The 20,534-nt window shown below is 45.5% G+C and overlaps 1 protein-coding gene across 1 annotated transcript in view; it reads left to right on the forward strand.

Moving 5' to 3' along the window:
- Positions 1 to 20,534, forward strand: part of ADAM12 (ADAM metallopeptidase domain 12) — a 360,531-nt gene that overhangs the window by 326,752 nt on the left and 13,245 nt on the right. Inside the window, exon 21 of the mRNA XM_010859570.1 lies at positions 2,202 to 2,380. Within this exon, the coding sequence (XP_010857872.1) occupies positions 2,202 to 2,380 (179 nt within the window). The remainder of the gene's footprint in view (positions 1 to 2,201; positions 2,381 to 20,534) is intronic.

Consider the following 20,534-nt stretch of genomic DNA (forward strand, 5'->3'; position numbering starts at 1 on the left):
AGACGAGAGGTGAGTGAGTGAGCCGTGAGGACGCGGGTGTTTCAACAAGAGATTGAGCGGGACTCGACCCGGAGACTCTTCCTGAAAAGCGCTGGGTCAGCCCGCTCTGGACGACAGAGGCTCCCCGAGGCGACGGCTGGGGCTGGGAGAGGCTCAGGGTGCCAGATTCCACTGAGCCCACATCCCGGGAGGGACGTGGTCTTGGTCACCACCCTGCCTTCACCCAGGCGGCCGGACTCCATGGGGCAGGAGAGGGGACTGGGCCTGCCCTCAGGCCGGGTCCTGACGCTGGACCCCTGCTGTGGTGCGAGGGTGCCATGGACTGGGGAGGGGGGCTTCTGTGGCTCCCTGCTACTCCCAGGGTATTTCTAAGGGTCACAGTGAGGGTATGTCAAAGGGTCACACTGAGAGTACGTCTAAGGGTCACACCAAGGGTACGTCTAAGGGTCACACTGAGGGTACTTCTAAGAGTTACTCCCAGGATATCTCTAATAGTCACAATGAGGGTATTTCTAAGAGCTACTCCCAAGGTATTTCTAAGCATTACCCTGAGCCCTTGGTTGGGCCCATTTTGCTCCAACCACGAACTGTGGAAGCTCTGTCCAGCCCACAGCTTCAGAGAGCTGGATCCTTAAAGGGCCTCCCGCTCCCTGCTGTCTCTTAACTTTCCTACTGCCCTGGTGAATGCTGACTAGCCTTCACTCTGACATTTTGTTTCCCCACCAAGTGTTTCTGATATATCTGCAAGAATTCCTGAGTATTGAACTCATTCAACAAGAGTCCAGATTGTAGCAGGAAAGTGTTTGTGTCAATAAATGACAAATGATTTTTCAAACCATTATCAGGCATTCAGTAGGCAAAAAAAAAAAAAGAAAAGAAAATCTATTTTATCTCCCTCAATCCAGAAAGTATAGAGTTGGGTTCCAAAGAGAAGCCATTCCTAATAAGCATTGCCACTTTCCACACCCAACCACGGACATGAGGGGAAAACAGCTTTGTTTGTGAGAGTCAAAGATGCAGCTTTATTTTGAAGGACCAGAAACCAGAAATGACCCAAATACCCATCAGCAGGTAGAAGGGTAAGCACATTCTGTTATATTTACACAGAATACACACATGCCATTCAGAATAAGACAAAATGAACTATTGATACACAGGATATCTTGGGTACATCTCAAAATAATCATGCCGAGTGAAAGAAGCCAGACCAAACCAATGATGCCATTTTTATAAAATTCTAGAAAATGCAAACCAATTTATAATGACCAAAGTTGTATCAGTAGCTGCTGGGAAAAGGAAAGGGAAGGACTTCACAAGTCAAAGCTCTAGTGAAAATGAGACATAGCTGATGACGGCGATGGGTATGTTCATTGTTTCTCTTGTGATGGTTTCATGGGTGTGAACCTCTATCAGAATTTACCAAATGTACATTTTAAATATTGACTGAAACTAACAGTCAATTAAACCTCAGTAAAGCTGTTTTTAGAGGGAAAGGAATAAAAGAGGTAGGCAGGGAGGGGCAGGGTGTGTGAGGCTCACGCTGCTTCCAGTCTCATCTGTCACTAAAAACAAGGCCATGTGGGCAGTGTTCCTCTGGACCCAGCCCCAGCCTCCACCCTTGGCTTCCAGAATCCCCCATGCTCCTCCTTCCTTGGTTCTCATCGAGCCTTGTGTACATTGAACTGCATCTCATTTTCACAAGTCCTTCGGAATTTCCTGAATTTCTGGTTTGTGTCTTTACACGTGGCGGCACTTGCTGAGGTGCCTTGCACCTACCTGCTAATTAATTAATCCAATTTTTAAAAATTCAAACAGAAATTGATCCCAGAGCTAAATGGGAAGGAAATTAAAAAAAAAAAGCGGGGCGGGGGGCGGATATAGGTATATGAATAGCTGGTTCACCTTGCTGTACAGTAGAAACGAACACAACATTGAAAAGCGACTGTACTCAAGAAAGAAATTAAAACCTAAGAAAAAGTCAATCCCCACGGGTTCAGATTTGGGGGTGGAGAAGGGTGCTTCTGTTAGAATTCTGACATTTACATAAATGGTAATAGATTCCCTTTCCTGTAACTCCTTGATTTCTCGCCCTTCCTCGAGCCCCTTCCCTGCCGCAGCTTTAGCAGAGGCGTTAGCACTGCGTGTCCTCCGGGGATACCCAGTAATGATCACATCGTGGCTCTTTGCTCTGACCCCACAGGACAACACCCGGAGAGTGCCGCCATGTCAGCACGTGGACATCAGCAGACCCCTCAAAGCCCCCGACGCCCCTTGGCCGAGTTCCCCGCAGCGAGGGCTCCCACCCCTGCACCAGGCTCCTCGTGTGCCCTGCGTCCCCGCCAGACCCCTGCCGGCCAACCCTGCACTCAGGCAGGCCCAGGTACGCCCGCAGCTCTTAACCTGATGGAGGTGCTTGGAATCCGGACCCCGCTACTTGCCAGCATCTGAACTTGGACAAGTTGCTTAAGTTCTCAGTGCCTATATAAAACAGTTAATTCAGCTCCTGAGATGGGGAAATGAGACCATCCACGGAAAGCATTTAGTACAGTGTTGGGTGTATAGCTGTGGTGCAGTATAGTTTAGCTATTCTGAGGGATATTTTTTAGTTTATTTTTGGTTGTACTAGGTCTTCGTTGCTACACGTGGGCTTTCTCTATTTGCAGTGTGCGGGCTTCTCGCTGTGATGGCTTCTCTTATTGCAGAGCATGGGCCCCAGGGCATGGGCTCAGTAGTTGTAACCACAGGCTTAGTTGCTCTGAGGCATGCGGAATCTTCTCGGACCAGGGATCACACCTTTGTCCCCTGCGTCGGCAGGTGGATTCTTAACCACTGGACTGCCGGGGACGACCTCTTAGGAATATTTTTATCTCTTCTATTCAGAATAGTGAGGGTGCCCATTCAGCTTGTCATCTATACCAACAGTCTCCAAGCTTTTTGACACCAGGGTCTGGTTTCATGGAAGACAGCTTTTCCATGGCTGAGGGGTGGGGAGGACGGTTTCCAAATGATTCAAGCTCATTACACTTATTGTGCACTTTATTTCTATTATTATCATATCGCCTTCACCTCAGATCATCAGGCATTAGATCCCAGAGGCTGGGGACCCTTGATCTATGTACTACGACATTTTGGAGAGTGACAGGTGGCACTGTGAATAATTTGGCTTGGCCAATAAAACAGATATTTACAATAAATACAATAAGATACCTGATACTTTGGCCCCCTGATGCACAGAGCTGACTCATTGGGAGATAGGAATGGTAATGGGCATCCTTTCTTAACATTTTCCACCTTCAAAAATTATTTACAAAAATCTCTACCACTGATTTAGTTTCTGTACAGCAGTTACAAGAGTGTATAACACACTTTATGTGTACGGTCTCATTTTTATGCTGTTGGAAGTAACGGTTTCTGTTTGTATGACAGGAAACTTGAGGTGGGGACAAAAGTAAAAACCGAATGCAAAGTACAAAGATATAATCACTGGTAAGGAAAATGGTATAACCATTTTAAGCCTCTGAATATATATAAATATTTTTCAAGACTAACCTGCACTTATGTTCCCGTACTAGTACAGAGCGTCTGTCTCACCGTGACTTTGCTGGTATTAAGTATTAATATTTCAAAGCTTTGCCCATTTGATACATAAAATAGCTTTTTACATCTAGTAGTTCTATAGATTACTGAAAGGGATGCTGAAGTTTCCAGCTATACACGCGTCTCTTTTCAGCCATCAGTTTTTACTTCATGTGTTTTGAAGCTCTGTTGTTTGTGGTACAAAACAATCTGGACTGCAGTGTCTTCTTGGTGAATTGATCCTTTCATTATTATGTAACATCCTTCATTTTGGGCTTCCCTGGTAGCGCAGGAGATGCAGGAGACCTGGGTTCAATCCCTGAATTAGGAAGATCCCCTGGAGAAGGGCATGGCAGCCCACTCCAGTATTCTTGCCTGGAGAATCCCATGCACAGAGGAGCCTGGCGGGCTACAGTCCGTGGGGTCGCAAAAGAGTTGGACGTGACCTAGCAGCTAAACAACAACAACAGATGTCCTTCTTTGGCTCTGGTGACTTTGTCCTAAAATCTGTTTTATCTTACATTAATACATTCGCTCAGTTTTTTTGTTTTTTTTTTTGACTGGGGTTTGCAAGGAATGTGTCTTTCCATCTTTTTACTTTTACTTATGTCATTTCACTTGAAATGAGTTTCCGAGAAACAGCATATAGTTGAGGCATGTATTTTTCATCCGTTCTGTCACTGGCTTTTCACTGGTGTACACAGACCATTTACTTTTAATATAAATTATTAATAGAGTTGAAGCCTATCTGTTTAATGTTTTTATCATGCTCCTCTTTCCTGACTTCCTGTGGGCTTGTTAAACATTTTTCACTACTCCATATTGATTCATCTATAGTGTTTATGAAATATGTCTGTCTGTACTTTTTTGTCTGGCTGCCTTAGGGCAGAGTTTCTCAGCCTCAGCATCGTTGACATTTTGGGCTGGATGACTCTGTGTTGCATCGGACTGTCCCGTGTATCATAGAATGTTTAGCAGCATCTCGGTTTCTACCAACTGTAGATGGCAGTAGTGTGTGTAATCATGCCTCTAAACATGGCCAGAGGTCTCCTAGGAGACACAATCACCCCTAACTGAAAACTGCTGCTCTAAAGATTACATTGTATGTACATAATGTATCACAGTCTACTAGTATCAATATTTTATCACTTCAAGTGGAAGGTAGAGCTTCACCATCTTTTCCGCCCCTTTATTCCTCTCCCTCTGTGATGTGGATGCCTTCAGTGTTACCTTAACGTAGTGAGACCTCTTTAGATGTCATTTTTGCTTTTAACCACCAAGCATCGTTTTTTAAACTTAAGGAGAATGGTTTACAGGACCTACTCATACCATCCCTCCTCCTGTTCTTTCTTCACTTCTGATGCCCCAGGTTTCTTTCTGTTATCATTTCCTTCCTATCTGAAAAGACTTCTTTTATTCCGTTAAAGCAGGTCTGCTGGTGAAAAATTCTTAGTTTTCCTTCCTCTGGACATGTCTGTTTCGCTTTCATTACTGAAAAATACTTTCCATGGATATAGAATTCTGGGTTGACTGTTTTCTTCTTTCAAGATGTGCAAAATGTTGCCCTGCTTCCTTCTGGTCTTTGTGGTGATAAGAAATCCACTGGGAAGTTCCATCCACAGGCTTTGTTCCAGGGAAGAGATGAGGCCTGTTACTGTAGGGAGGGATGGGTAACAGGGCTGGGCCATGTCCAGGATGTGGTACCCAGTGGGGACAGCAGGGCATGGCTTTTTTCTAGTCTCACCTGGAGGCAGAATTAGGTCAGGTATGGCCACAATGTATCTCTTACTGGCTCATGCTGCTCCTGTTCTTTTAGCTAAAGATAGGCTCTCCTCAGGACTTTTTTTTTATATTTTCTTTTTTTCAGTCTGATGCTATTGGCATTTTCAGATTAGGAGGGGGGCACCTCCCCAGAGCCCAGGCCAAGATATAAAGAAGGGGAAAACAGAAAAAAACAAGGACTCGCTACTGGGCAGTTCCTCGAGTTCTGAGGTCCCTGTTGTTATTTAGTCACTAAGTCGTGTCTGACTGTAGCCCACCAGGCTCCTCTGTCCATGGGATTCTCCAGGCAAGAATATTGGAGTGGGTTGCCATGCTCCTGCTCCAGGAGATCTTCCAGACCCAGGGATCAAACCTGCGTCTCCTGTGTCTCCTGCATTGGCAGGCAGCTTCTTTATCACTGAGCCACCTAGGAAGCCCTCTGAGATCCCTAGCCAGTCCATTTACTTTTCTCCATCTTTCAGAGTGTCTGTCGGTTGCTTTATGGACTTTCTCCAGACTTTTATGTTGTAATTTGCAGGAGGAATAGGGTGAAATGTGCTTATTTCATCTCACCCAGACCTCATTTCTCTCTGCATTTCTTTGACTGCTGGTACACTTGAACTGCTTTTTGTATATCTATTAACAAAGTGTGCTGGTAAATTGACTGTCAAAAAAAAAAAAAAAAAAAAAGCCTTGATTTGTAGGTGATTTCTCTGCTGTAAAAACTCCACCATGATCAATTTCAGGTTATTGAGGTGATGTCTCTGAATCAAGAGCAGAGAATCAGCTGGTATGTGCTGGTAGCAGCTGGCTCCAGCACACAGCTGCTATTAACTGTATTTGTTCTGTGAGTTGTCTGTTCCCATGCTTTGCCTATCTTTCTCTGTTTGAGAGTTTTTCTTCCTTATTCGTTCGAGTTCATTCTCTTAATAGGTTAAGAATCCTTACCCATTTCCAGTAATTTACTGTAGACATCTCCCTCATTTGCCTTTCAGTTTTATTTACGCTGGGCTTTTTTTTTTTTTTGTATAAAAATTCCAGTTTTGAGTATTTATTAATCCTTGGTGAATCCTCCTATTCCTTTTGTGCTTATAAAGTCTTCTCCCATTTCAATCAAGATCCACCTGTAACTTCTTGTTTTGTTGCCCGTTGATGGTACTTTTACATTCATTTTGTGAACCTGTCTTGGATTTACATTAGTGGAAGGGATGAGTACTTTGTAAATTTCTCTGGGCATACGGATTTTTTCAAGAATCTGTTGAAGGCTGTGAACCCTTGAGAATGTACCCATACACAATACTTCATACACAAATTTCAGTAATTCACAGAGCCCATCAGCCTCTTCTCCATGGATTCTCTTATCCTGGGGCTTTTCATGCCCCCCTTTAAGTAGCTCACCTGTGTACCATGTGACACTGGGACTCTCATAATGAGAAAGGATATTTTTACTTGCTGGTGTCTTTTTTTCCTACCAGCAGTGACTGCCCACAGAAGTGATGACGCCTTCAAGATTTCCTTTAAAGCAGGCCTCAAAAAAGGCCTTCATTCTGTTTTATGAAACTAAGGAAATGTTACCCTTTAAACATTAGTAACTGAAAAATCCACATTTCTCACTCCAGGCTGGGGTCTGTCTGGAGCTTTTCCGAGACATATGATCTGGATTAGGCTCGCACTTTCTCATCACACCGAGGGGACCGGCATTAATCCCATGCAGGTGCGGTGCCGATGTGGTTCTTGTTTGGCGGCACGGATCGAACCCACTGACCCTTGGTGCTTTAGTATTACCTGTGCCCTGTCCCCCAGGACGCGACAGACACACGTTCGGTGGCTAGCCCTGCCTCATCCATCCAGGCTTACCATCTACACTTTCCAGAAGGTGTTTTTCATAAACACCATGATAGTGGTTGACCTCACATCCAAAGGGTGAGTTAGTTCTTTACAGAAAATGCTTGATCTTGCCATTAAGTGTTCTGTGTGATCTTTACAAATCAAGGACAGTTGAATCAACTCTCTTCTCTTGTCCACAGACGGGCCTTTCAGGGCTACCATTTCCTTCTCAGGGAAATGAGCCTTGCAACTCAAGCTTCTCAAACTAACTCCTCAGCCTTGGTCGAGGAAGCGAACTTTCATTTCCCTTTCATCCTGTCAGCTCTTTGAGAGGAAAAGCATTCAGTATATTCATCTGGCTTTTAGCTGACTGCTGCCAACTTCTCCCGAAACACAGCCTGAGCATGAAAGGCAAAGTGTGGGCTTGAGAAAAGGCTGGAAAAATGATGGAAAAAAAAAGAAGTCACACACAGGGGTGTGTGGTCACGTACAACTGTATGCAGGCAGGGAGCCTGGTAGAATACCATTGTTCTGCCTGGCACAGTCCTGGCCCCGCTCTTCCTGGCATGTTATATTCACAAGTCACCACGAACAGGCATGTCAGTGAGGACACCAGACAAACCAGCCCACTGCCAGCTCAGGGACCACTGCAGAGGCCCCAGGGACAGCACTGCATAGCGAGTTCATCTCAGACTCTGGAAGAGAAAAAGGAGGAAAGAAAAACAGGGCAGTTTCCAGGAGTGGCGACCAAAGGACCCCAGAGGGCTTGGGGCGGCTTTCTGATGATGTTGCAGCCACGCATTCTGGGAAACAAACTCACTCAGAAGGACAATGCAGATAGTGGGGTGCAGTTTATTACACCAGTGGACCCAAGGCAGAGTCTCCTCTTAGCCAAGGACCCCAACCAGTTTTTGTGAAAATCTTATATACCCTAAGTGTATGTGCCCAAACCCACCTCCCCAAATTCCCTGAAACTAGTCTGAACAAAGGAAAAGAAAGATACAAAGTTAACCTGTGATTCATATGCCTTAAGCCTAGGTAGTTGCTGCTGCTAAGTCGCTTCAGTCGTGTCCGACTCTGTGCGACCCCATAGACTGCAGCCCACAAGGCTCCCCCGTCCCTGGGATTCTCCAGGCAAGAACACAGTGGACAATTATCAATAGGCCTGTGGTCATACCCCAATAAGCATAATAGAATTTACGATTCTATTCGGTTACACAGATAATAGGGTATTCTTTTAGGGATGGAGAGTCTAGGTACAAGCCCTGGGGCTCTTCCATCTGGGGGCCTGGTTTTCCAGTTGGTATGTCGTTTCCATAGATACTGGGCAAAGAGCTCAGAGTCCACAGTCCGGCCCAAGATGGAGTCCTGCTTTCAAATGGAGCCTGTTCTGTTTCCTCCTTCAATGATGGTTAATCTTAAGATATTTTAGGTGGTTTTTTCCTCTGGATTACAAAAGTGTTCAAAAACATACAACTTTGCACCCTAGAAAAATCCATTTTACCGTACGATCGTGTTAAAGTAATATATATTAAAGAGGACAATGTGTCCAAGCATGTGTCCTGGAAGTGTGTCTTCGGACGGCAGGCTTGAGCTCTGACACCCAGGCAGGGGGAGAGACTGCGTCCAGGAGCTCAAGGCTTTGTAGCATGAAAGGATTCCTTGCCCTGACCCCAGACGTCATCTGTAAAGTCAACTGACTTGACTTCCATGAGGGAAGGGGGCCCTGAGAGGCCCCGGGCAAGCCAGAGACTCCAGGAGAAGTAATACCTGACATAGAGTTTTATGCTTTCCTTTTCTGCCTGCCGATTCCCTTCCGTCCTGAAACCTCAGCACAGGGTGCAGACCACTGCAGCCTGGTGTGGGTCTCAGGTTGGTCGGCAGATGAGGGAGAGGCTACACCAGGGGCGCGTGTATGGGGGAGAGGACGGCTCCCTGTAGGCTCAGTCCTGAGCTGCCGGGAGAGGATCCAGCCTGGAGAAGCCCAGGGTGGGAGGCAGTGGGCACAGCCCCCTGACACAGACGGTACCCAGGGACCCTGAGAGAGCTCTGGGCATGGGTGGAGTGTCGTACCATCACCCAAGAGAGGGTCTCAAGTCACTAAAGATGAATTTTAAAAATAGGTGTGGCTCAAGAGACTAGGAGGTGTGACGACACTCTGGTGATTGTCTTACCTGCCAAACCCCCAGTGCGCCTAAATGTGTTCCCCGCTGAGTCAACGGGCTGGGGGGGCAAATTCTGGAGTTTCGTTAGATTTCTAGGATGTAGCAAACTGAAATCCTTTATGCACTTTATTATGACTAATAGGCTTAATTCACTCATCTAGAGTTTAAATAAGAGCACGTTCAATGTCACATCTAAGAAATAGATTTCTCCACTCACAGAGTTATATCTAGAGAAGTCTGTGCTAAGAAGTAGATCGAAATGCAATTTTCTGCTGTCAGACTGCAGTGTGCCATGATTCTAATGGGAGTATAAGTGGCACCTTCAATCCATAGATGAGCCATCCTTCAAACGAGTAAAAACCTCATGAAAGCATCACTTAGCACTTATCTGTAATTTTTTTAAGGTTTGCTCCATAAAACAGCATTTGAACTGTACATGCCGATGTGTGACCCTACTTGGATTGTTTTATTTTTTTAAGCCCTTCATTTCCTGGGAAAAGTTAGGAAGTGGTTTTCCTCCGTAGAATCTTATCAGTGATTAACGCTACTGACCTGACTGGCTAAAGTTGTTTTTCCAGTTAGATTAACTTCTTTACTAGAACAATAGGAAAAAAGAAGAAAAGCAACTGAACCTATCTCTTAGATTGATTTTTGCTGAATTCAGGTCCTTTCTGGAGGCAGCAGATGGGCTTATGAGAATATCTGCCAACCCTGTTTCTGGCGCGTTTCTGTGCTGCAGAAATTCCAGCAAAGGCAGGATTAATTCCTGTTTTTATTCTTATAACTGAATGGTTTATAATTGTCTGTGTGTGTGTGTATGCCTGTTTGAGTTATTACCCTAAGTGTTTTAAGATAAGGAGCACCTCGGTTGTGTTTTGAGTTGTTATAAAGCAGCAAGCATGTGTTGAACGCCAGTTATGTGGCTAGTGATCCCAGGCTAAGTGCTTTGCAGGCATTTCTAACCCCCTGGAGGGGCCTAGGAGGCAGACACCACCAATACCCCATTTCACAGAGGAGGAAGCACGGCAACATGAGGCCAAATAGCGAGACCCCCGGAGGTGGAGGCCAGGGCTGCAGACTTAGAACGGCTGCAGAAACAGGTGGATACAGAGCGCGCAGAAGGGAGGAACTGCAGGAAGACCGTGATGGCGAGCAGGTCTTAGATCACCGGCTGCCTCGGCGATCTTTAATCCATTTTCCCCATTTTTGCCACAGATAAAGGTGATGGGGTGGGATGGGGGAACCTTCTCGCATCCTGCAAAGCCTCGTATAGTAACAGGAGAGACTTGCATTTCTCTCTGCTTTTGCTTATAATAGTATCATGCTCCAGCCATTTGTCTTGACTGATCTTAGAACCAGCCCCTGGTCAGAAACATTAGTTGTGTTGCATTCCACATACTCATGGCATCTTTTTTTTAAATGTATTTTTAATTGAAGGATAATTGCTTTACAATATTGGTTTCATTTCTGCCATACAGCAATGTGAATCAGCCAGAGGTGTACATACGTCCCCTCCCTCTTGAACCTCCCTCCCACCTCCCGCCCTTTCCCACCCCTCTAGGTGGTCACAGAGCCCCGGGGTGAGTTCTCTGAGTCATATAGCAAATTCCCACTGGCTGTCTACTTGACATACGGCCGTGTAGATACTTCCATGCCACCCTCTCCATTTGCGGCACCCTCTCGTTCCTCCCCCCACCGCCCGTTTCCGTAAATCTGTTCTCTGTGTCTGCCCTGCATTCCTGCCCTGCAGACAGGCTCATCAGTACCCTCTTTCTAGATTCCGTGTGAAAAATACTCCATGCATTGTTTGTAGAGGTGAGATTTTCAGTTCAGTGTCTCTGACATTTCTCCTCCTCCACACCTTATCTGTGTCTGTAGAACATACAACGCACTGCATTTTGTAAAACGAGGCTGCCCAACATTGTACATCTCTTCTAAGATGGTAGAGCAACCAGACTCAATGTAAGTAGTGTCAGAGGGAAGTGGGGAGAGCTATTTCAAAGAGCCCTCCCTCCCCCAACCCACACAGAGTGATGAACAGTTAACACGGGCTGTTACTTATAAGCAATAACTATTCGTTCATAAATGCTTTGTAAGGATACAAATAAGAGCAAAGCTAATTTAGACCATGATTTCAGAGCCATCAGGTCCTGGCCAGTCCCTCTGAGGTTGACCCCAAACTTGCAGAGTTGTCTGCCATAGAACGAATTCGCATCTGAATCTATTTGAATGAGGACTTGCACCCTTCTGATCTGTGTGGGCGTCTGATACTTAGACCAGCCCTCACAGAGTTTGCAAGCCTGATGATCTAGACCCTTGCTTGTCAGAAATGCCAGTACATACTGAGAAAAGGAAATATATTTGTCAGGATATACTCCCGAGGCAGGGAGGTGAAATACGGGAAAACTGATCGTTATAAAAACCTGTATTACTGAAGGGAAACCTAAAGCTGGGGAGGGTCCTCGGTGTCTTCTCTCTGCTTCTCAGATTTCATCCTTTTACCCAGATGTCCACCCAAGACCCCTTCCTCCCGAGCCTTCCTGCAGTCCTCCCAGGGGTCTCCTCACTCACCCGCCACCTCGGTCCGGTCCGGAGTTATCTGGGCACCTGGACTGCTCCATTTCAGAAGGCTGCTGCTGCTGCTGCTAAGTCGCTTCAGTCGTGTCCGACTCTGTGCGACCACATAGCCGGCAGCAGGAGATGTACTCCTTTTCAGGCACACCTGAGCCCTTGTGCACACCGTGAACGTAGTAGACATGTAGGAAGTACACTGAACTGAGCTGAATTCTCAGCAGTAAATAGTAAGCCTTGTCACGGGATCGCATACTCCCTCGGGGCCCACCCGACCAGTGAGCCATAGGTGAGTAAAGATCTTAGGCACTTCATCCTGTAAATCTGAAGTAGAGCTACTGCCCAGCTAGAGCATAAGACTTTAAATTGTAGCTACCAAGGTTTGGGACTCCCGCTCACTTCTGCCTACCCAGTATCTTGCAGGAATTTCAGCTAAAATATTTGGGGTTTCATATCGTATACCAAGGCTTCCCAGGTGGTACTAGTGGAAAAGAATCGCCCATCAGGGCAGGAGATGCAAGAGACATGGGTTTGAGCCCTGGGGCGGAAAGGTCCCCTGGAGGAGGAAATGGCAACCCACTCCAGTATTCTTGACTGGAGAATCCCACGGACAGAGGAACCTGGCGGGCTACAGTCCGTGGGGCTGCAAAGAGTCAGGCGCGACTGAGCATGCACATCATGCACTAATACTCACAAGACAAACTCATCTGATGTAGAAGCACCTTCATCTCCCTGGAGAGAAATAACTTCAGAGGGGAGCCATTCAAGTGATTACAGTATTCAAAGGAGTGTTTGTTTTCCACTCACTTCTATTACTGTAAACACCCAAACTGTACATAAAAAAATGGATGCCTGACACTTTACCTTTATACTGTAATGGCAATGGATGCCTGTAAGTAAAAATTCCAACAGTGTAAAGGCTTATTTGGAAAGTAATCTCCCTCCCACCTCTATCACCAGGCTCACTTCCCAAAAGCAATCATTAACACTGCTGCTGCTGCTGCTAAGTCACTTCAGTCATCTCCGACTCTGTGCGACCCCATAGACAGCAGCCCACCAGGCTCCCCCGTCCCTGGGATTCTCCAGGCAAGAACACTGGAGTGGGTTGCCACCTCCTTCTCCAACGCATGAAAGTGAAAAGTGAAAGTGAACTCGGTCAGTCATTAACACTAGGTGTTTGTAAAATGTAATTTAGAATACAGTGAAAAGTCTCTTCCACCTGTCTCTCTCTGCAGAGTGAGAGGTTATGGAAAAGTTGAAAATTTTCAAACACTCAAAATTAAAAGGTACAGTGAAACCTCTCTGCCCATCCCCCGTCTTCAGCAACCATCACCTGGCTATCGCTCATTTTTCAAACCTTGGATCCTAATTTTGAAATCAAATGGCAGCGCACCTGGTACTTCTTTCCACTTTGGTTATTCCAGATCGACCGAATCCTTTTCACTGGCTGTGTAGTATTTCATGGTAGGGCCACACTGTAAATCCTTTAACCGGTCCTTTACTGATGGCTGCATGGGTGGTTTCATCATTTGATCCTTCGAATGGGCATATTCATGCCCAGGCACCTTGAGCCCATGCTTGACAATGGATGTGGGACAAATTTCTGGGAGCACAGTTGCAGATCAAAGGCCGTATGCATTTAGAAACTTGATAGATGAGGCGGAAACGCCTCTGAAAGATGCCATCCCTATTTCTGTTCCCCAAGTCTTCATCAATGCAGTGCGTGCAGGATTTTTCTTATCTTTGCCAATATGATAGGTTGAAAAAAAAAAACCTACATGTTTTTCTTCCTATACATGAGACGGGGGATCTTTATCACAGGTTTAAAATCCGTTTGTTTTTTCCCTTTTTCGTAAATGGCTTTGTCACCTCTTGTGACTTTTTGTTGTTTAAAAGGTTTGTCTACCCAAAGATTACAAATGTGTTTTTCTATTTCAAATAGCTTCATGATCTTTTTTTCACATTTAAGTATTTGATCCATCTGCTATTTAGTGTATAAAATGAAGTAGGAATCCAACTTTATTTTTCTAGATAACCTCCTGACTGATCCTTAGCATTGTTCATTGTGCTTGTGTATTTATTTGTCCTTTATTGGCTTATCTTTTCTATACTAGATTTATCTGGTTCCTCCTCCATTCTTCATTGTCATTCACTTTCTAAATCTTGTCCGACTCTTTGCAACCCCATGGACTGCAGCAAACCAGGCTTTCCTGTCCTTTACTATCTCCCAGAGTTTGCTCAAACTCATGTCCATTGAGTCGATGATGCCATCCAACCATCTCATCCTCTGTCATCCCCTTCTCCTGCCTTCAGTCTTTCCCAGCATCAGGTTCTTTTCCAATGAGCCAGATCTTCACATCAGGTGGCCAAAGTATTAGAGCTTCAGCATCAATTCTTCCAAGGAACGTTCAGGGTTGATTTCCTTTAGGATTAACTGCTTTGATCTCCCTGCTGTCTGGGGGAGTCTCAAGAGTCTTCTCCAGCGCAACAAGTTGAAAGCATCAATTCTTTGGCGCTCAACCTTCTTTATGGTCCAACTCTCACATTCTCCTCCACTCCACCACCCCCAGAGAACCAGCCCTAGGTTTTATATATAATTTTCCTTTTCCTGCCGTTAGACCACAGAAACATTACTTTCATCTCCTCTCTACAAATCTGAGATAATCTCTCTCTCATTGGACTTTGTGATAATTAAATGAAAACATATAACTTTATTAGGATGTCTGTAATGTCTTTGCTAAATGATAGTAACTTTTATTTTACTTTTTATTCTGCGCTTATCTTTATCACTTTCATTTTTCTTTTGTACTTAGCTTAATTTTTCTCTAACTTCTTAGATCATTATTTCACTTATATTCATGTTTGATTACATAGCATGTAAATCTAGAAGTTTCCCAAACACTGCTTTATCTGCACCTGTTCTCATTTTTGTGTTTACCGTGTTTATAATTTTTAAAGAGTCTATGTTTTCTCCTTTGGCCCCAATATTGAAATTTATTCTGTTGTGGTTAATATTTTAAATAGCTTTCCCTACTGTCTAAAAGCAGAGCGTTTCTGTGAAACCTTTCATAAGCCAAAATGGCACAAAGTAAAGAAGCGATTACCTTAGGACACATCTTGTTAGGGATGCAAATCGAGATAAAGCACGGATGCTCACAGACCGGGCTCAGAGCTCTGGCGGGCATGCTGAGTGCATTTCCTGGGGCGGGAGCTTGGTGGTGCCACCCCTCTGCTCAATGGCTGTTGCCCCCACACACACACAATGCTGAAAGCTGGCTTTTTGCCTTTTCGTGTGTGAAAGCGAAGATCCTCTTCAGATTTCTGTCGGTTAGTGAAGACGGGTACTAATGTAGGTCTTTCATAAAAGTGCTGCTGCTGCTGCAAAGTCGCTTCAGTCGTGTCCGACTCTGTGCGACCCCATAGACGGCAGCCCATCTGGGATTCTCCAGGCAAGAACACTGGAGTGGGTTGCCATTTCCTTCTCCAACGCATGGAAGTGAAAAGTGAAAGTGAAGTCGATTCAGTCCTGTCCGACTCTGTGCGACCCCATAGACGGCAGCCCACCAGGCTTCCCCTCCCTGGGATTCTCCAGGCAAGAACACTGGAGTGGGGTGCCATTTCCTTCTCCAACGCATGGAAGTGAAAAGTGAAAGTGAAGTCGCTCAGTCGTGTCCAACTCTAGCGACCCCATGGACTGCAGCCTACCAGGCTCCTCCGTCCATGGGAGTTTCCAGGCAAAAGTACTGGGGTGGGGCGCCATTGCCTTCTCCGTCATAAAAGTGAGGGTCTAGCAAATATATAAATGTAAAAATGATCCAAAATCCACCCATATTTATACTGCATGGAAATAACCATTGTTACCTGTTTCTCTAGGTATACAACTACTTAACTTTCAGATATATGCATATATTTCTTTATTAGAAAAGGAAAAATTAAACAGTATAGACTGCTTCAGCCCATGCCAGATACAAGCTCTGGCCTAAGTTTGGTGTTGATTTTCTATGTGTGTGTGTGTGCATGCTAAGTCACTTCAGTCATGTCCGACTCTGGGACTCCATGGACTGCAGCCCTGGCAGGCCCTTCTGTCCATGGGATTCACCAGACAAGAATAACTGGAGTGGGCTTCCATGCCCTCCTCCAGTACTTTTCATATATTTTTATGTAAGTAGGTATCCATGAATAATATATATGACTAGTATTTTTTCAGTTTATATAAATGGTATCAAACTAAGCGTAACAAAACATGTACTTATCTGTGTTTTGCTTTTTGTTTCTGGATGTTCTCTTTGGTTCTTACTCAGCTATGAGGCTTGTCTTTTATTTTTTATAAGAATATTTGCTCCAATAATTTCAAAATCCAAAATCTTTGGGTGTGTTGCTGCTGAGGTTTTATCCTTCCCTCTCTCTCTCTTTCTCATGATTCCCTGCTTCCTGGTCATTTCCTGTGAGCTTACTTCACTGGAAAGTTCTCTGGGAGCTCTTGCAGGTCTAGGACGAAGGCTGTTCCCCCCAGAGAGGGTGTATTTGCGTCTGTCAGGTGGCCAAGGCAACACCAGCTTGAGGTCCAGTGAAATGACTCAGGGCTTACTGAGCCACCCAGGTGATGTGTGATGTGACGTCAGTTTCTGGTCCGAAAGGGCAGTTTGTGGTTACAGGTCAGTCTGCCCAGCACCAAGGGAACTCTCCCTGCAGTCTAACTAGGGATAAGGGAACTGTCTCTGCAGTCTGCTGGGATGGACAATGATAAGTGTTGATTTCTGGAAGATTCTTACCCTGAGGTATAGTCTTCTGCAGAGACCAGCTTGATCAAGGAGAGGTCAGAAAGAGAACTGGGACAGGTGCCGACCCTTAACCCCTGCATCCCTCACCTTAAAAGGGGATCAGAACCAAACCCCAGGTTTCCCTAACTGGGCAAATACCTATAGCTTCAGTGTACTACTAACCCCTCTGGGCTTCTTTCACTTAGATGCTGGCCTGATAACATCTTACTATCTTGTAGCTCTTGATACTTTTAAGAAAAAAATTTAAATATATTCTATCCAACAATTTTAGAGAGAAGATAGGTCAAAATAACCCAGCCCATCGTGCATCTAGAAATGGATGATCCACCTCATAACTTCGGTTAGTTCTGTAATGTCTATCTTACAGAACTGTCTGTATTACAGCTTGTAACATCTACTTTCTGTTCTGTAGCCATAATTCCCACAGTTTTGTTAAGCTGAGGTCCACACTGAAGTGATTTAGTGCTCAATCTTTTTGCCACTGAGCCATCCTTTTCCTGTCTGGCTGAAGTCTATTCTGTAGGACTTTCAGAATTTCTTCTAGAACTCTTGGGACGAATTTTCTCTGAATTTTTGCATGTTCAAAGACATCAGTGTCTTTTGTTTACTTTTTCAATGATGTTTTAGGCATAAAATTAATGGGTCACACTTTCTTCCTTGAAGCTCTTCCATGCATGCTTCCTCTATCTGCTCTGAAGAAATCAGAAGATGGCTTATCTTTTTTTCCTTGTAAGTGACCTGATTCTGTATCCTTGAAAGGCCAGTAGCTTTAAAGAGTTGTATCTTATTTCTGATGTTGGTGTTGTTCAGTTGCTCAGTCATGCCTGACTCTTTGTTACCCTATGGACTGCAGCATGCCAGGCTTCCTTGTCCTTCACTATCTCCTGGAGTTTGTTCAAACTCATGTCTACTGAGTCAGTGATGCCATCCCACCATCTCACCCTCTGTCACCTTCTTCTCCTCCTGCATCAGTCTTTTCCAATGAGACAGCTTTTCACATCAGGTGGCCAAAGTATTGGAGCTTCAGCTTCAGCACCTGTCTTTCCAATAAATATTCAGAGTTGATCTCCTTTAGGATGGACCGGTTTGATCTCCTTGCTGTCCAAGGGTCTCTCAAGGGTCTTCTCCAACAGTACAGTTCAGAAGCATCAATTCTTCAGCACTCAGCCTTCTTGATGGTCCAATTCTCACATACATGACTACTGGAAAAACCAGAGCTTTGACTATATGGACCTTTGTCGGCAAAGTAATGTCTCTACTTTTTAATATGCTGTCTAAGTCTGTCATAGCTTTTCTTCCAAGGAACTTTTCTTTTAATTTCATGGCTGAAGTCACCATCTGCAGTGATTTTGGAGCCCAGCAGAATAAAGTCTGTCACTGTGATGAGTCTCACGCACTTCCCCAGGGAAACAGTGTACACTTTCCAGGACTTGACTCTTTCAGAAAAGTTTTTGCGTGTTAATGGTGATTATCTTTTCTCTCTGTACTATTTGCTCAGATCCCTTTGCCGGCGTTCTTTGTCCTTTACCCTTGAACTTTTCCTCCTTTCCCTCAGCTGGACCGCGGTAGCCCTGACTGTGTTCAGTGCGTCCAGGCCCTTGGTTTGTGCTGTTGCTTTGGTTTTTCCTTCCCTGTTTCTCTTAACTTTTGCCAGCTCCTTTTTCGTTTCCTTACATACATACACACTTTTGCCAGCGGGTTCTTAGTCGGCCCTTTGTTTATTGTGGTTCCTTCCTTCCTTCTTTCAGCAGTTTTGATTAGTGTGTCTGCGTTCCTCTTTAAAGGAAGGGAGGGCTTCCTGGGAGGAAGGACCAGTTGCAGGTCAGCTGGGGGAAGGGCCAGGTTAGAGCTCAGGACCAGCTCTTACATTGCCCACATCCCAGGGCACCGCAGAGACAGTGGGCTTTGAGGGATGGTGGTGGTTTGGCCTCCTCTGCTTTCAGCAGAGACCCTGCCAGGACCCTCCCCTGCTCCACGCGTGCGCAGATGGCTGAGCTCGTCTGCTGTGCCTTCAGCCCTGACCCACGTCACCTGCTCACTCCCGTGTCTCGTCCTTGGCAGGCAGGGTGGGTGTTCTTCCAGGTTCTCCCTTTCATGGGCTCTTCTCGGCCCAGCCTGCTGCACACTTTGCATCCTTTTCTCATATATTCAGCTTTCCCAGAAGTGGAGTTCTGCTCCTCCTTGTGCATTTTCCTTACCGTCTTCAGGTGGTTTTAGAAGGAAAGAAGTAAGGACCTCTTCCAGCTAGGTACAAACACGCTCTTACAAGGACGCCTGCCTCTTCTGAACAAGGCATCTCCCCAGGAACCAGTTATCCCTGTTGTTATCAGGAGGCATCCATTCCTGCAGGGCCAGGGATGGCCAGACGGTGAGCAGCATTCATGCTGCCCTACCCCCAGCTCAGCCCTGCACAAGCTCACTGGGACCTCTGTGGCATCTCTGGCATTTTCCTGCGATAACATCCGGTCTTCCTGGGGGGATTCCCCCTGGAAAAGCAGGATGCACTTCCTCTTGCTGATCATGCAGACGGAGATAACAGTTGAGAATTCTCTATGACAGTCAAGGCAAAGGGCTATATTTGGATCTAAAAATTTATTCTCGTCCCTCTAAAAATTATTTGAAATATGTGACTATTGCTAAAACATGAGCAGAAAATGGAGGAATGAGAACACTATTTTTTTTGGGTAACTTTATTTATTTGTTTTGGGTCGCATTGGGTCTTTGTTGCTGTGTGGGCTTTTCTCTAGTTGCAGCGAGTGAGGGGGGCTCCTCTCTAGTTGTGGGGCATGGGCTTCTCACCGTCGTGACCTCTCCCGTTGTGAAGCACAGGCTCTAGGGTGAGTGGGCTTCAGTAGTTGTAGCTCCCAGACTCTAGAGCACAGACTCCGTAGTTTTTGGTGCACGGACCCAGCTGCTCCGTGGCATGCAGGATCTTCCCAGACCAGGGATTGAACCCAAGTCTCTGCATTGGCAAGTGGATTTTTTATCACTGAGCCACCAGGGAAGCCCGAGACCACTCTATTTAATAACGGATCATGATTTTTCTCCGGTACCTAGGAGTTGAAGAGAAAGGGGCATCTGAACTTGTTTCCTTTTTAAAAATGAAAGTCAGTCTAAAGAAATGTTTATTGAGTGTGGAGTTTATGTTCACTGAGGCCTGGAGTCATTCCTCTGCTCCATCCTGACGGCTCTTTGTGGCCAGGTTGGATTGGACTTCTTCAGGAAACCTCAGGTCCAGGTTTTGCAAAGGCAGCTTGAAAAATGGTGCCTCAAAGGGAGTGCGGAAGCTCTGCTCCTCTCTCCAAGGTCAGAGCACGTGCTGCAGGGGCTTCTGTCCAGATGATTTTGGACTCCAGGTCTGATCCGTGAGAAGGGAGGACCCCTCATCTTTGACTAACTCTACTGTTCCATGAAGCCAGTTTGTCCCAGTTGGGCCTGGTGGGAAGCTGGCATCTTACCTAGGCAGCTACCTGTTTCATGTTTCCATAGAAACCTGTCCTGGGTGTGGCAGGAGGGAAGCAGATTGGTATTTCTGCTGAGCCCAGGTTTGAATCAGAACTTTCAATCAACATCTCAACTCTCTGGGCTTTTATCACTAGGGTGACTATATAATTTCTCCTCTAAACCAGGAAACAGTGGAAACAGTGTCAGACTGTATTTTGGGGGGCTCCAAAATCACTGCAGATGGTGATTGCAGCCATGAAATTAAAAGACGCTTACTCCTTGGAAGGAAAGTTATGACCAACCTAAATAGCATATTGAAAAGCAGAGACATTACTTTGCCAACAAAGGTCTGTCTAGTCAAGGCTATGGTTTTTCCAATGGTCATGTATGGATGTGAGAGTTGGACTGT

The sequence above is a fragment of the Bison bison genome, unplaced genomic scaffold (assembly GCF_000754665.1).
Source record: "Bison bison bison isolate TAMUID 2011002044 unplaced genomic scaffold, Bison_UMD1.0 scf7180017864456, whole genome shotgun sequence".
In the NCBI taxonomy this organism is placed as follows: domain Eukaryota; kingdom Metazoa; phylum Chordata; class Mammalia; order Artiodactyla; family Bovidae; genus Bison; species Bison bison.